General features: G+C 37.3%; 1 protein-coding gene across 2 annotated transcripts in view; it reads left to right on the top strand.

Annotated features, from left to right (window-relative positions):
* SYT10 (synaptotagmin 10) overlaps positions 1-14,958 on the top strand; it is a 48,161-nt gene that overhangs the window by 14,861 nt on the left and 18,342 nt on the right. For both annotated transcript variants that reach the window (XM_064654689.1, XM_064654688.1), the window contains exon 3: positions 5,740-6,304. In XM_064654689.1, the coding sequence (XP_064510759.1) occupies positions 5,740-6,304 (565 nt within the window). The remainder of the gene's footprint in view (positions 1-5,739; positions 6,305-14,958) is intronic.

The following is a 14,958-nucleotide window of genomic DNA, read 5'->3' as shown; positions in this document are numbered from 1 at the left end:
CTGAAGCATACAGTGTACCTTCACTTACACAGTTATTTTAACATATGAAAACAAAACCTACTACTTTGTAAATACATTTAATAATGTACTTTATTAATGTACTTTAATAATTTCCCTTTTAGGTTTTGATTATAAGACTGACTTCAGTGTTATTTTTTAAAGTACTGCAACATCTTTTGACAGAGATAGATAGATACATCTATTGCTTTTGCAGAAGAAACTTTCCCTCTCCTATAAATAAATTATAGATTCACTGTTGATGGCACATTTCTTTAAGACATGGTTTGCCAATTATGGTGTGTATTATGAAGGAATTTAAACCCCAGTCTAAGTACATAGGTCCTTATTGACAGATCTTAAAGCAATAGAGATTCTATATAGACCTTTAAATAAATGTCATGCATGCAGCATTCCTAAAATGATTTCTTTGGTATTAAAGTGGAGGAAACATTTGTATTAGGTACTACTTTATATTGAAAAGTAGTGAAGACGTGCAGGGACCTATAATTTCAAATCGGATTTTCTTCAAATACTGTCAGCACATTTAATGCATGGAAAACAAACAGTGAGCTGCAAAGATCCCTTTCTACATTGAAAAAGGAAATGTTTTATAAACAAAGAGTGGAGAAATTAAGGCTGGAGGAGGCATTTGAAGTATTGTGTAATGCCATAAGTTAGAATACTGTGTAGGAAGTAGATTTCTCTCAGTAATCCATTTTCTAAGGAAACACATTGTTACCAAAACAAAACAAAAAAACAAACAAAAAAAGGCCTACGCTCGCAGTAATCATTAGAGGCATGAGACTGGAGAAGACACATGCTTTACTTTTAGTGGCACATACTTTGTTGGCCTTCTGTGAGTCCCTAAGTTAGTGTTTTGCCAGTTGAGTGTGCTCATTTTGGTGGTGAGTGACCAAGTGCTTTTTCCCAGCTATTCCAACATCATGAAACAGCCAACAAGCAGCCACAGGAGGCTCCCAAAAATGAGAGCACTCCAGCCAGGGGAGGTCTGACTGACTTTAGCAGCTGAACTATCTCCTGAATTATGAGACTGTACAGATGGCTTTAAGCCACATTACCCTGGCTATGCCTGGCTCCAGCTACTGTATCTGTCTCCTCAGAGAGGGAGCACAGCATCCAAGCCATTCTGAGGAACATTTGCCACAATACTGGGTTGATAATTTTGAAATTGTAACTGTTATACTGAACCCAGAGGGACCAAAACTGGTACAGTTTAGCATGAGAAGTCTGTTACCCAACTCAGTATTACCTAACTGGGTATTAATTGGTGGAGTTTTATCCATCATTTACCGACAGGTAAATCCAGGTAATCAGACTGTCTGACTTCCCGAACAGACAAAAGAAATAGCTGGCTGGCAAAGGACTTAAGTAGTCCCTGTGGTACTATAGGGGAAAAAAGAAGTTCCAGAAACATGATCTAGAGCTGCTTCATGCTGTGAAAATATTCTCACAGACCTCTAGAGTGATTTGGACTGGTATCTAAATGCCTGTGAAATATCTGTGACACCAAGGACAGTTTCACAAAATTAAAACCTACTATCAGACCTACTCTTTCTGCATATGTTAGTAACCTTGTAAGGGAGTTTTCTTTTTATTCCATCTGGATTATCAGGGTTAAATCTTTCCTGAAAGGGACAGTTTCTTTGCTTTGAGTAAACCCTGATTGTTGCACCATAGCCGGTCAATAGCAGGGAGTTTGGAGATATCACCTTCTTTTACAGTTTGCTGAAAAACTCTGCGTTCTTGCCACAAAACATGTTAAGAATTAGATGTGTCTTAAAAGTTACCCAGTAATAGTAATCTCTCTGTTTGTAAATCCATTTTATCAATACCTCTGCCTGCCTTAAGGGAGCCTTAACTCACTGACAGCCCATATTAATTATTGCTGCCAAGAACATCATGTATGAGAAGAAGGCTGGACATTTAGACCAGCTTTCTGCATTATTCCTGATTGTGATTTAGTCCCAGCTGGCAACTATGTACCAGCAAAATGTATAAAACCTGACTCTGGTGTTCTTCATTGGGGGTTTCCAAATATAGGAGAGCCATTAGCAGAGGCAGCACAACTTCTCTTGCATTGTCTTCAATGCAGCACTGCTTCCCTGTCCTCAGGAGTCCTGAGTGATTCAAATGCATTCCATTGACAAAGGATCAAAGGAAAATGTTTGCTGCCTGGATTGTCTTCTCTACACTGGTCTCACCTGAGCTGGGGCAAAAAGTGTTGTAACCAGTTCTATGATAGGTTTATACAGCCATCATCTTCTTAATAAAATAAATGAAATCATATTAAGTCATTGTAATTGAGCACAAAGATTTTAATAAGCCACCGAGAGCAACAATAAAATGCACCTGATCACAATTTTTAGACCATACATTTAACATAGAGACATGTTAGTGTAGTGAAATGATACATTTCTGCTAGAATAGAACTCTGTCATTTTTATACTTCCCGATAATATGAAAAGACCTTCTTGTTAAAACTCTTTAATACTTGATCCCAATTAACCAGTACACCATGACAGAAGAACTGCAGCAGTGGTGTTCATTTACAAATATTTCTGCCCTGTGTTATTGCGAAACACTCTTTCCACTACTTTGTGGAAGTATTCTGTAATACAGTTTATTGCTTCTTCAAATGTTCACCTGTATTTTCAAAGAACATACTTTTGGTTCTCTAGCATTAGCATAGCATGTTGAGTTAGTCAGTCCTCAAGAGGCACAAGGACAAAAGGGAGGTGCCTGTAAATGTTAAAGAAAAATGAGCATATGTGTTGACTTCAGTGTTTGCAAGGAAGAGACAGCAGTCTCCGTTCCACCTAAATAGAACAAGAACATGCTTTTTCCTGGATTTGGTCCAAAAGATTGCTCTAGTGCCATGTAGAAAAGCTAGTCCAGAGTCAGCCCTCATAAATCTGAAGTCATGTCATAAATCAGCATCCTATCCCTCTCTTCTTTCATACATATGGCATCTTACGGAGCTGGAAATGAGCTTCACACTGTCACTATTCCTGTGCAGCAAAGTTTTATGTTAGAGATTTACATACTCAGTTAGAGATTTACTGTCACTCAAAATAGATCTGTTCTATCCTATGGAAGGCAAGTCTATTATAGGAGTCAGTAGAGGTTGAGGTGTCTAGATTTGCTTGTTAGTAGCTATGCCACATTTTCACAACCTGGTTGTCTGACATCCTTGTACTTCATTATCACAGTCATTAATCCCTTTGTTATTGCAGAACAAAGGAAGATAAATATGTTGCCATGGCAACAAGGAAACATCTTAATAATTAACAGACCAATTAGCTGTCTTGGTGAAATGCTATGACTCAGAGCAGATACTTGGCACTATGTAATTAGGACTGTGGCTTCCTAGAGCAAAAGTGCCGCTGGTTCCCACAGGGGACAGCCATACAGCTGCACTGTTTCACTTAGTGACATCTTGCAACAATGACTACATTCACTAGTGGATCTTGTACACATAAAGTTTAAAAATAGATTTGGTGTTTTATGTATTACTTTTACATGTTTTAAGACAGATCTTCATAAACGAAAGAGAAGTTGAAGAAAAGAGAATTTGTCATCTACCTGTTTTCACCCAAACAGGAAATGTCATACAACGAGCTTCACTATTTCCCTTGCACAGGCAGTTTTATCCAGCGCTTATGTACAATGGGGTTTAAACATAATACCCCCATGGCAGAGGGATTGGGATCTTTAGGTCCCTTCCCACTCAAACCATTCTGTGATTCTATGATTATCTGGGCATCTCAGTACCACAGCTGCAGGTATGAGGAGGACTCAAGAAGGCCTACCTGCACAAGTTTCCTCAGCAGTGACAGAAGCAGGAGGAACACAGGTCTTCCTGGACCTCATTATGAGTCAAAGATACTAGAGAGATGGTGCCTGAATTGCTGCCTGCCCAAAAGTTTATTGCACTACGTTTTGGGCAGAGTTCAGTTCCTCCCCTGTGTTTGGCACACCTATGAGGTTGGACTTCTCAGAGGAAAAATGCTACAAAACTCCCTGGGGACAATATTGTACTTTTCTGACCTGTTGGGGCCTTTTCATTCCTCACTCCATTCCAATGTGGACATCATCTACTATGAATTCAGGGAGTTCTAACATTTAAGAGAAATGGAAATCTTTCAACTTGTCTGTCTGTGAAGAAAGAAAGGCAGAATGTGTTACATGAGGGTTGTATAGTTCATCTAAATTTGAGATCACACCTGGATTTTTTGGAGCTACTTCAAATCTAGACTATGAAATTCTCCCTCCCCTGTTCTTGTGTAGTGCTAGGACTGCTCCCTGCACCTAGCAGTACTGAAACAGCTGAAAGGGGAAATGTTCTTGTCTATTATTTAATAGCTGCAGATTACCCTCTTGTATCTCTGCTCAGCAGAACTGCGGTAGTTTTGTGCCTCATGCCTTGTGCAACCTCTTCACTTACAGCAAAAATACAAATAATATCTATGAAATGAGTCCTGGTTGCTTTCAAATGGACAATTTGCATTTCTGATTTAAAGAAAGAAACACACAGCTGTGACACCTTTTGTTTTCAGAACACAACACCACAGGGAAACCAAGCAATAAGGCAAGGCTACATTTGGCATTAATAAGCAATTGATTGCAAAAAGCAGAGGAAATTCTGACAATCGGATTGCTCTGTAATGGCAACTAAGAGTGCTAACAGGAGGATGTAGTGAGCTTTTGCAGTACTGATTGCTGGGGTAGTGAAGTAGCGAGAAAATGTGAAAATGTCCAGAACATAAACTGGAGAGTGTAGTCATAATGGAATCTGCTGCTGATAAATGCTATGAAGCTTTTTGACCAGTGTTTTTATATTACTGTAAGGCTGTATGGTATGCCAGGGTTTTGATTTCAGTCACAGTAGGAATGGCACAGCTTTCCATTTATGTTCATGAGCCAAGTTAAGCCCATAAATACATATGCTTATGCAACACTGTATTCAGAATTACAAGGATTTTAACATATTTTATGTTAGTACAGGGATCAGCTTTCAATACACTGCACAGCAGACAGTGAGAACAGAAGGAAAAAAGCTGTCACAGAAAAATGCTGACCAAAACTTTGAAATGTACTGCAGCCAGAACAAAATGTTCCTGGTCAGATTGGAGAAGGCAGCCTGTAACTCAGTGTAGCAAATACCAAGCAGGTGTATATAAAATGTTGTAGGATGGCAAAACACTCTGGCGAAAACCTCCAGACATAGCTGTCCCTTTCAGGCGCCTTTCACGGTCATCATTGTGAAGCTTGGTAAATATTTAATTGGAAAACCACCATGGAATGCCTCTAAAAACCAGGGAGTGCTAATGACAATTCTGCAAGTGCCTTTTTATTTTTTCTGCCTTACTGTACTTTACTCAGGCCCTAGCACAGTGGGATCAAGCAATGCTGGAACCGCCAACTTGTTCTGTGAAAGAACATGAATTCAGTTTCAGCTGCATAGTCTGAAAGCAAGGTTATAAATATATGTATCTCCGAGATACTGGGTGTCTCTCAGGTCAAGAAATTAATTCTGAATGATTATTTCTCTCAAAGATGTTTAAACACTTGCAAATAATTTAGGGGGGATTACTTTAAAATAATATTTAAGATAGGAACCCTTATTAATTTGGTCTTCTTGTATTTTCTGTTTAGCAATGGTCTTTTCTCAGAGATAACCACGGCTTGTTTTGTGTGTGTGTGTATGTGTGTGTGCAGGCACAATTCTTTCAGGAGGCACTTGCCAAGGCAGATGCAAGTGTCCAGTGTTGATTTTAACATGGGGACAGATCCGATTTTGCAAAGGGGAGAGACGACAACCAGCATTGGGAGAATAAAACCAGAACTCTACAAACAGAAGTCTGTGGATTCTGATGGGCAACAAGAAGATGTGAAAACATGTGGAAAACTTAACTTCACTCTCCGGTATGATTATGAAAATGAACTTCTGGCTGTCACAATTGTCAAAGCCTTAGATCTGCCTGCTAAAGACTTCACAGGAACATCCGACCCCTACGTTAAGATTTATCTGCTTCCAGATAGGAAAAAGAAGTTTCAGACACGAGTTCACAGAAAGACATTAAATCCTGTCTTTGATGAAACCTTTCAGTTTCCTGTAGCCTATGATCAACTCAGCAACAGGAAATTGCATTTCAGTGTTTATGATTTTGACAGATTTTCTAGACATGACATGATTGGGGAAGTTATTCTTGATAACCTTTTTGAAGTCTCAGATCTCTCCAGGGAAGCCAATGTATGGAAAGACATCCACTGTGCCACCACAGTAAGTAGTGTGTTCCAAAAGCATTGATATGATATTTTCATTTCTCTTTTGTAGTTTGTGGCAGTGTATCCTGTTTATCAGCAGAGTCTAGAATAAAAAAAAAATAAATAAATAAAGTTGTCAATATTTTCCTCTGAGCACAGAAAATAAGATGCTTGGGAAGCTATAAAATTTAATTACTAAAAAATCTTCTGGGAACATACTGTCATCTTTATGTCTCACTGTGTATATATAAATTATGTTTATTAATTAAATACAGCATCATGAAAGTCACTGCCTAGCAAGAACTATTAACATTTTCCTGTTAGCAAAACACCTGGTCCTGCAAAATGACCATCTATTAAGGAAAAGGGCCCATCCCATCCTGCTCTTGTTAGTAGATTTTCATAGGTTAGGAGTCTTGCAAAGGAAAAAAGGCTAAAAGTGCTTGAAGTCTAAAATGTTCTTTGCTGACTGCCCTGTGCTTAGGGTCCCCAGTAGATGTATCTGTGTTGCTGCTGGTTATTAGCAGAACTCAAGAGACACAAGCAAGTAGAATTAGGAAATAGAAATTAATTTGTTTACTGTTGCAAGTAAGAAAAGGAGGCCTGTGCATGGATGACTGGACAGATGGCATGCTACCAGAGAGAAAAGCAACAATCTCCAAACATTGTCTTTATTAACCTTGAAATCCAAACTCATCCTCCCCAGCCAGAATCTGAACGGAAAAAAAAGCATTTAAAATGTTGAGTTGTAGGATGTTTGTTTTGGTCTTGGTTTCTTTTTAACTATGCTATTTATATAAACGTTTTCCCATCCCTTGCTCTGTAGGTATATCCAAAACAGTCTGACTCATGACTGTTTGAACACAGGCTAGTCTTCCATATGGGGATGAACAGAGGGCAGAGCAATACTAGACATTGCTCCAGTGATAGGAGCTTCACACCATCCCTTCATTAGAGCTGGACGCTCCCCATACCTTTTTTACCAAACATTTTTGTGATGTTAGTACCTGCTAGACAGTGAAGTCTAGGTCTGCATGATTAGAAAGACAAAGAGGACTGGTATGTCCTCACCAGACTGAGCATTAGCCCTGTGTTTCTCAAGAAATGAGAAATACCAGGCAGAAATACCAGTCTCCAGCATAATGGAGACAGTTTTGAATGTGAATTCACAGCAGCAGCTATTTATTTTAACTGCTGGGTCTATCAAACTGGTCTGAACAGCCTTTGGGACACCTCCAGAAAACTGAATCTATGTATGCTTAGTTTGATCTAGCTCAGATTTCAGGTAAATTTAAGAATTGTGTTTTCAAGCTTAAAATTGAATCTGTGTTTAAGGTCTTGGAACCAGTCCAGTAACCATTTTGAAAAATTTCTTCTAGCTTTGATATTATCTTTCATGCTTTAGTAATGACTTAGATGCTCACTGGTCCTTTACAGCAGGCATGTGTGTGAGATTTTTTTGTTGATAACTAGAATGGTTTCAGAAAATTAGAATCTCAGGACTCTTTATCACTGGTTTTGAGTAGATTGAATTGCCATACCAAATTATGCAGTTGGGATAGATACTAATATGCATCTGGATGAAAATGGTTGCTAAACTTGGCACTGAATAGTAATTCAAATTTCTTCCTTGCTAAGGGTTAGTGCATGCAGTTATAGTGCCTAACTCATTCTGCTGGTGTTTTGATTTATATGAAGCTTAAGAGAAAGCATGAAGTTCTTGGATTTCAGCCTTTCAGCCAGTATAGTTTACAATACTGCACATGAATGGAAAATTTGCCTCCACTTAAACCATTAACAATAAGCATATAAAATTGAGATATCTTCTAGTATTGGGTGACCTCATTGGTTTCCACAAGCCCTACTCTATTCTCAGAAAATTATGTAAGAAATTAACTGAATTGATTTTTTCCTGGAAAAATTAAACCCTCCTATAAGATGTGCTGTTATTATATTTGCAATGTACTGCCCTGTGTTTTACTTGAGCTGTTTCATGTAGATTAAAATTGGCTAATAATACAGGTTTTTAGTTCTGGCATTTCAGAAACTGCAAGCTGAGACATCCAAACCTGCACAGGAGTAAACACTGCATGAGATGTTAATCAGTGGGGACTTATAGTCTTAGGCACCAAATCCAAAGTTTATCAAAGTCATTAACTAGCAATTAAATAACTAATTAATGCTTGACAGAGTCAACTAATTAATGCTTGACAGAGTCAACTGAACTTTGATTAAGCCTTGAAAAAGAAAGATGCAGCTAGTTCTACAATTGGTGAAAAATAACTCTACTGCAAGCACACATGCTTTGATGTTCATAAAGAACCTTTGAAAATCAAAGAGGCTGTCTCAGTGGAAAAGGCCATACTTACACAGTAGAGCCCAGGAACCAAGATGCCATTCTGCAAATACATTTCTCTCATGCTTTTTTCTTCTTCACTTTTGCTCCGTTTTGGTGTATTTTCTGTGAAGTTTTTCATCCCTTTGCTTAAGCTTGTTTCCTACATTCGGTGGTCTGCTCATGCTGTTGCTAAATGATAGATGGTGCAAAATTATAGAAGTGATAAATCAAAGTATTAGTTCAAAACTTAAAGGACACAGCAGAAGTAGCATCTCCTGAGCTACGAGACTTTTACAACTCTTCCATAGTCAAGAATTTTATATTCAGAAGGGAAAATGAGGGTAAAAACAATTCCTATAAAACAATTCCTATTACCTGCTTGAAAAGAACCTACTTTTATGACACAAAACTGCAGTCTTGAACACTACTAGAGAGATTTACGAAGAAAATGAGTTGCAACATTTTACCAGTGAAGGAAATTAATGCAGGAAATCGGGAGAGTCTCTGTTATGCAAAGACTCCTTTTCATTAGCTAACATCATTTTTAAAAGATTTGCTTGCACATCCATAAAAAAATTTTATTTTGTGCAGGAAATAGAGTCTGGGAAAGATCAGGCTAGATGGTTGCACTGAGTCCTTTTGGTGGTCCAATGGCTCTGTGGGAATCTACAGTTTTAATACATTTTTTTTGCTCATAATAACAATTTGAAACTATTCTATAGAAGTGCAGGATGGGCATACACACCTATTTTTATTCTTATGGTTTTCAACTGCTGATACGTATTCAAATAAATATGTTGTGTTGAAAACCTATAACATTGCATAATGTATAGCATGTACCTGTTGTAAGTGTTAAAGTATTTTCATTTCTTCATGTCAGATTATCAAGGTAAATTTGGTGTATAACCAGTTGTGGAAGAGATATATCTTAGATATCTGATGATATTAATATCCCCAAATTTTGCTGATACATGGATGATTGAATTTTTAATAAGTATTCCACCATTTGCTTCTGTTCACTTGATTGATTTTAAAAAAAAAGAAAAAAAATCAAGAGACAGCTTGGGACCACCTGTGAAAGTTGTTCAGTATATTGGAATACTGTAATTCTTAATACACTTTAGAACATTAATTCATAACATCAGAGGCAAACAAATAATATCAAATGGATTGTTTAATCAACATATTTTTTGTGAAGTGCTTGTAAATTTTCCATACATTTCTGAGGTTTTGTTACTATCAAAAATACACTGCATACTTTAAAAAAAAAAGAAGACTCATTTACTGGAATTGCTAACAAGTACTTAACTCCTAATACTCAGTGTCTTAAAATTGTCTAGGCAAAAATTCCACCTCCTGTGATCCAAAAATTTCTGAATGTAAAAGTTTATTAACTTCCTATAATACTTTTTAAAATTATTGATTGCTTTGGAAATCTCTGCCTCTAATGGCATTGTCTAAAAAAATTGGCAAGTGACTGTCAGAAACACTTATTTTCTGAAGGTGTTCTGTGAAGTCTGTTAGAGTAACCAATTATAGGAAACTATGCAATTGGGAAAAAAAATAGAGCTCAGAATTCAGATAAAAACCATTTCCAGCACAGTGGTAGTCTCTTGGGGACCTTAGCCATCAAACTGTCATATACTTGTAGCCTCTTGAATTATCTCATGTAGACAGATGGAACTCGATTATTATTTAGTTCTCCAACACCAGGCATTTCAGAGCTGCAGTTTTCTCATTTGTGAAGTGGAATATAAAAGGTTTTGTAAGGACATATTCTTCATGTGATGTCCATGGTGTATGATTGCTGCTTCTAAAGCAATTGAAATGTAAGTGAATAGTATCACTGGGAAAGAGAGAAGTGCTTAAATATACTTTTTTAACATTTGTCTCAGTTCATTTATATTGAACACTGGCTATAGTATATCACAAAGTCAATCCCGCTGGCTGTTGGCTTCTGTTATGGAAAGAGATTCTTCTGACTTTCTGATGAACCGAGAATGAAGCCCATCTCTGAAGTTCACCCAGAGCAATTGCAGTCATTATCTTATCTTAGTTTTCTCCATAGTCTGCTGCTTTGTAAGTGGACAGAAAAGTGGAACTAGTGGTAGAAAGCTGACAAAGATATACTATTAGTGTTTCTGGAAATGCACCTAAAAGCTTTAACAGAATGTTAAACAGGTCTGAAAGAGTAAAGGGTTGTCAGTGTAGAAACATTTATCATCTTTACAAGGGGAACAGCCCCTTCTAAGCCGAGAATTGCTGGCACTTGTCATTTCTGCTCAGGGCCAGTGATATAAAGGATACACATGGTCACTGCTGCTGCTGAGCAGGTGAGAAAATACTCTGAATGAGTATTAAGAGGAAACAGTTTGAGATTTTTAGTTTAGGTTTGGGACTGCTTCAAGTGTGGGTGATAACTAGAAAAAGCAATGCAGAAAGGGAGGGGTTCCATCCGGTTACTGCAGGCAGGGAAGGTTTCTATTATTATTCAATGTTTCTTTTAATTTGAAATTATAAATTATTTGAATATTCTGATTTGCTAGAGGCAAACTAGTACTTTCAGTCTATCTTAAAAGTAGTAAATATTAGACGAATGAAGAACATGGTTTCCTCAAAGGATTTTAATATCTCTGCATCCAGACAGTACTGTGGCAGCTGTGTTAGGGTACATGGCTTGTCTCACCTGCTGTGCCCTAAGTGCTCTCTCAGTTTCTCACTGCAGACAATCTCTTTGCAGGCAATGCATTGTGGCTTCAGAAAAGCATCTTTATATGGGAAACCATATAAAACTCGATTCCTTCGAGTGTCACTAAATGCCACGGTTAGTTCACAGAAGTGCCTCTGTTCTGAAGCAGGAATGGGTTTCCTTGCTGCATGGCAAGGTGCAACTACCCCCTGGGTGCACAAGGCAGATGGTTACGAACAGAGGGGGTGACACAAGAAGCACCCAGGAGTCTTGGCAGGGTGCTATTGAGAACATTCAGCCTGCTGGACCCTGCACACAATCTCAGGGAGTCCTCTCCCTGTAATCAGCACTGCAATCAGCAGCAGTGCTTACCCAGAACAATCAGGGTGTCAGGCTAAAACAAGCATTAAGCCTCCACAAGCAGAAGTCACAGTCATCATAGAGCAACAGGCCCCACTGCTTCCATACGGTCTTCCACAGAGGCAAGAACAAACACAGACTTAATTGATTCATTTCCCAGGACAACAACTCAATCAGTAACTGCTGCTGAGAGGGAAAAAAAGAGCTGAATTCAATATGCAAAGAATAACTAGAGACAAAAATAAATATTAGGGGTGGGGACAAGGTTTCCAAAGTAAAATCCCCTTGAGAGGTGGTAGAATTAGGTCTCCAGTTCGAGTTTCATCTAACTTTCAACAGTTTCTGTCATAGCATGGTTACCATCAGATTCTGAATGTGTAAATGAGAAAACAGACTGGTAGATTTTTGTTCTGCTCTTTGCTATCACTCTTTAAACTCTTGATCTATACCTCAAAACCAGAAATATCTTAATATGTTCTTAGCTCGTCTGAGGGGTAAGGCACCCTTCCTCTTTTTTTCCATTCAACCCCCAACATTAATGATTTTGTTTTATTTTATCCCTGATTCTTGAAGCTTGATGTCAGTAGTTCTTACTGGAAAGCAGAAAAATATATATAACATGCTTCTAAATAGAACAAGAAAGAGAGAATTCCTTTGGGGGAATTATCTTCCTGCAGTATTCAAATAATCCAAAGGTTCAGTTCTGCCAATGCATTTTTTCTTTAATTTTGCATAACATAATGAAAAACAATTTTCAGTGTGACTAAAAGAAGCAGCCAAAAGTCTAGTAACATAAATGCCTGAATAACTTCTTAGATAGATAGAAAATTGCTATTATTATTATTTATTACAGATGAATACTCAAAATACAACAGAAAAAGAAGAGAAAAAAATTTACAAATCACTTGTTTAGGAATTAAGTGCAAAGTGCAATGCTACTCTTTGTATTTTTGCTAGTCTACTATTACATGCAATTTTTAAAACATTATTTAAATTACAGTTAATAAGAAAGTAGTTTTGGATATTAAAATTGAGATTAAGAATTGAAATTACTACTGTAGGTTATGATAATCTGAATGATAATGAAAGTAGCAATAACCAAGTTTCTGAGGGAATTTAATTTCTAATGCACTATTAATTATGCAAATGCTTGTTATTTTAACCATGGAAGTTAATGACAGACCAGTAAAAATAACAGCATATAAATTTTTTAGTTCCGGTAGCATTTACATAGTTCACTGTAAGAATCCATAGCGAGTTGCTCCTTTAAAACTTTGTTTAAATTTCAAAACTTGAAAAGCTAGGGGAAAGGAAGAAGAAACAAACATCAGTGAAAAAAGTGGCCCAGGGTTCATTTGTGATTCAAAAATGACACCTTATTTCACATATCAGCTCCCCATATGCTTTTCGCACCTGCTGGCATAGGAAACCAATTAAGCTGTTGGCGTATAGAAGAGAGACTACAGAAGTTCTTACTCTGACAGTATAGTCAGTAAATACTTTCTCCTGTTCAGTTCAGGATTGTAGGTGTTGATATGTGAGTAGAAACTACCCTGAACATGGAAGGACCTATACCTAACTTCCTCACTGAATTTGTGGAGGTTGCTGATTAAAAGTTGTCTCTCCTATTGAATTTAGTGGAAACAACTGGGAAAAGTAATTGGAGTAAGTGACAGCAAAGCTTTTTCCAGCAACAACAGCTCTAAGAACTCGATCAGTTTAATTGATGCTCCCCTACAAGTTCTCCAGACTTCTCCTCAGACCTTTCCACTGTTTTTCTGTGTTATGAGTGGGGACCACTCATGAGCCTCAGGAGAAATCTTGCTAATTCTACAAGAATAAGTGTGAAAATGAGGGCACTGGTGTCCATTGGGTATGATAACACATATAATAGAATAAGGAACTTTTTTCATCTGACTTTGCCAACTTCTGGACTGATTTCCCAAGAGCCCATAAAGCAGGGAATGCAGACATATCCTAATGGATCTCTCCTAATGGAATTAGTGGAAAAAGTTATTAGCACATCCATTCACATGGTTGTTTGTGCGAGGTGAGAATTATGCTGTTTAAAAAAATCCATATTCTGTAGATAAAAAAAAATGAAGTTCATCTGAATAACTGACATGCACACATGAGATCATTGTTTTCTTCGTTTTATTTTTGTTCTACCATCACCATACTAGAAAATGTACTGGATAGAATAAAATCATAGCTATAAAAATAACTGAAGATGGTGTAGTGTTTGCCACTGTTCCAGTTCCTTAGTACTGTGTGATGACTTGTGAACACAAAAGAGAAATAAATGAAGAGATACAAGTATCAAGAAATGCTTCCATTTGCATTAGTGCAACTGTGCTTAATGGTGGTTTCTCTCTACCTGTTACTGGAAGTCAGCATTCATTACAAGCATCTGTAAAGCTAGTTATTAATTGAAATCTAAGTTTAGTTCAAGGAAAAAAAAAAAGAAATGCTCAAAATAGGTCTAGGAAAGAGATAAAATTTCATGGGAGTAATGTAAGTAATGTGCAATTCTCAGTAAATATAGGATACGTGTAAGACAATCTGAGGCATCGCTAAAAATTTGCATGAATGGCAACCACGGGGTTCAGGATTGTGCCTTCTGAGTTGTGTTTTGTTTGAGGTGAACTTTAATGCAGACATGATTGTTGAGGGCAGTCTGTGCCTTAGCTTCCTCAGATTTGCTTGTGCTGAAGGGTTCCTGTCAGATTACTTGTGTGAACTTGATTAGCTAGTGTATTACAAAGTGAGAAAAATATGGATTTTCTAGACCATTTAGATTCCAAAGCAATTTGCATTCTATTTTTAAATCTCAACTAAAATCAATAATGCTTAAGGATCCTGGGAATTTAAAAATCTTACTCATGATAATCAATGTGATAGACAAAGACTGTCATGAGAAGTTTAAAGAAACTCAAAGCCTTATGTTGTTTGTTGTCTAGATCTGAATCAGTGTTTTCAGCTCCTAATTCATGAACCTCTAGTGCTTAAGTTAATAAAATGTGGGGGGGGAATGGTGATATCCCAGACATTTTATCAAATACCCAGTTTCAGATGCTATCATGTATAGATATATATAGATAATTTTCATCTTAAATCTTCAAAAGAGCATTTAAAAGTTTGTAAGTCTTGTGCTTCACACTCTGATTGATTTTCAAAGCATATTTATTTTAATGATTCTTTTTAATTTCTTAATCTCCAGTTGGTTTATAGAGGTCCAGTCAGCGTCACACTCATGTATGAAGAAAGACCACTATTCTTGGAA

Source organism: Pseudopipra pipra, chromosome 5, assembly GCF_036250125.1.
Source record: "Pseudopipra pipra isolate bDixPip1 chromosome 5, bDixPip1.hap1, whole genome shotgun sequence".
Classification (NCBI taxonomy): Eukaryota; Metazoa; Chordata; class Aves; order Passeriformes; family Pipridae; genus Pseudopipra; species Pseudopipra pipra.
Note: the sequence above shows the minus strand (reverse complement) of the source record. Positions and strands in the feature narration are given on the sequence as shown.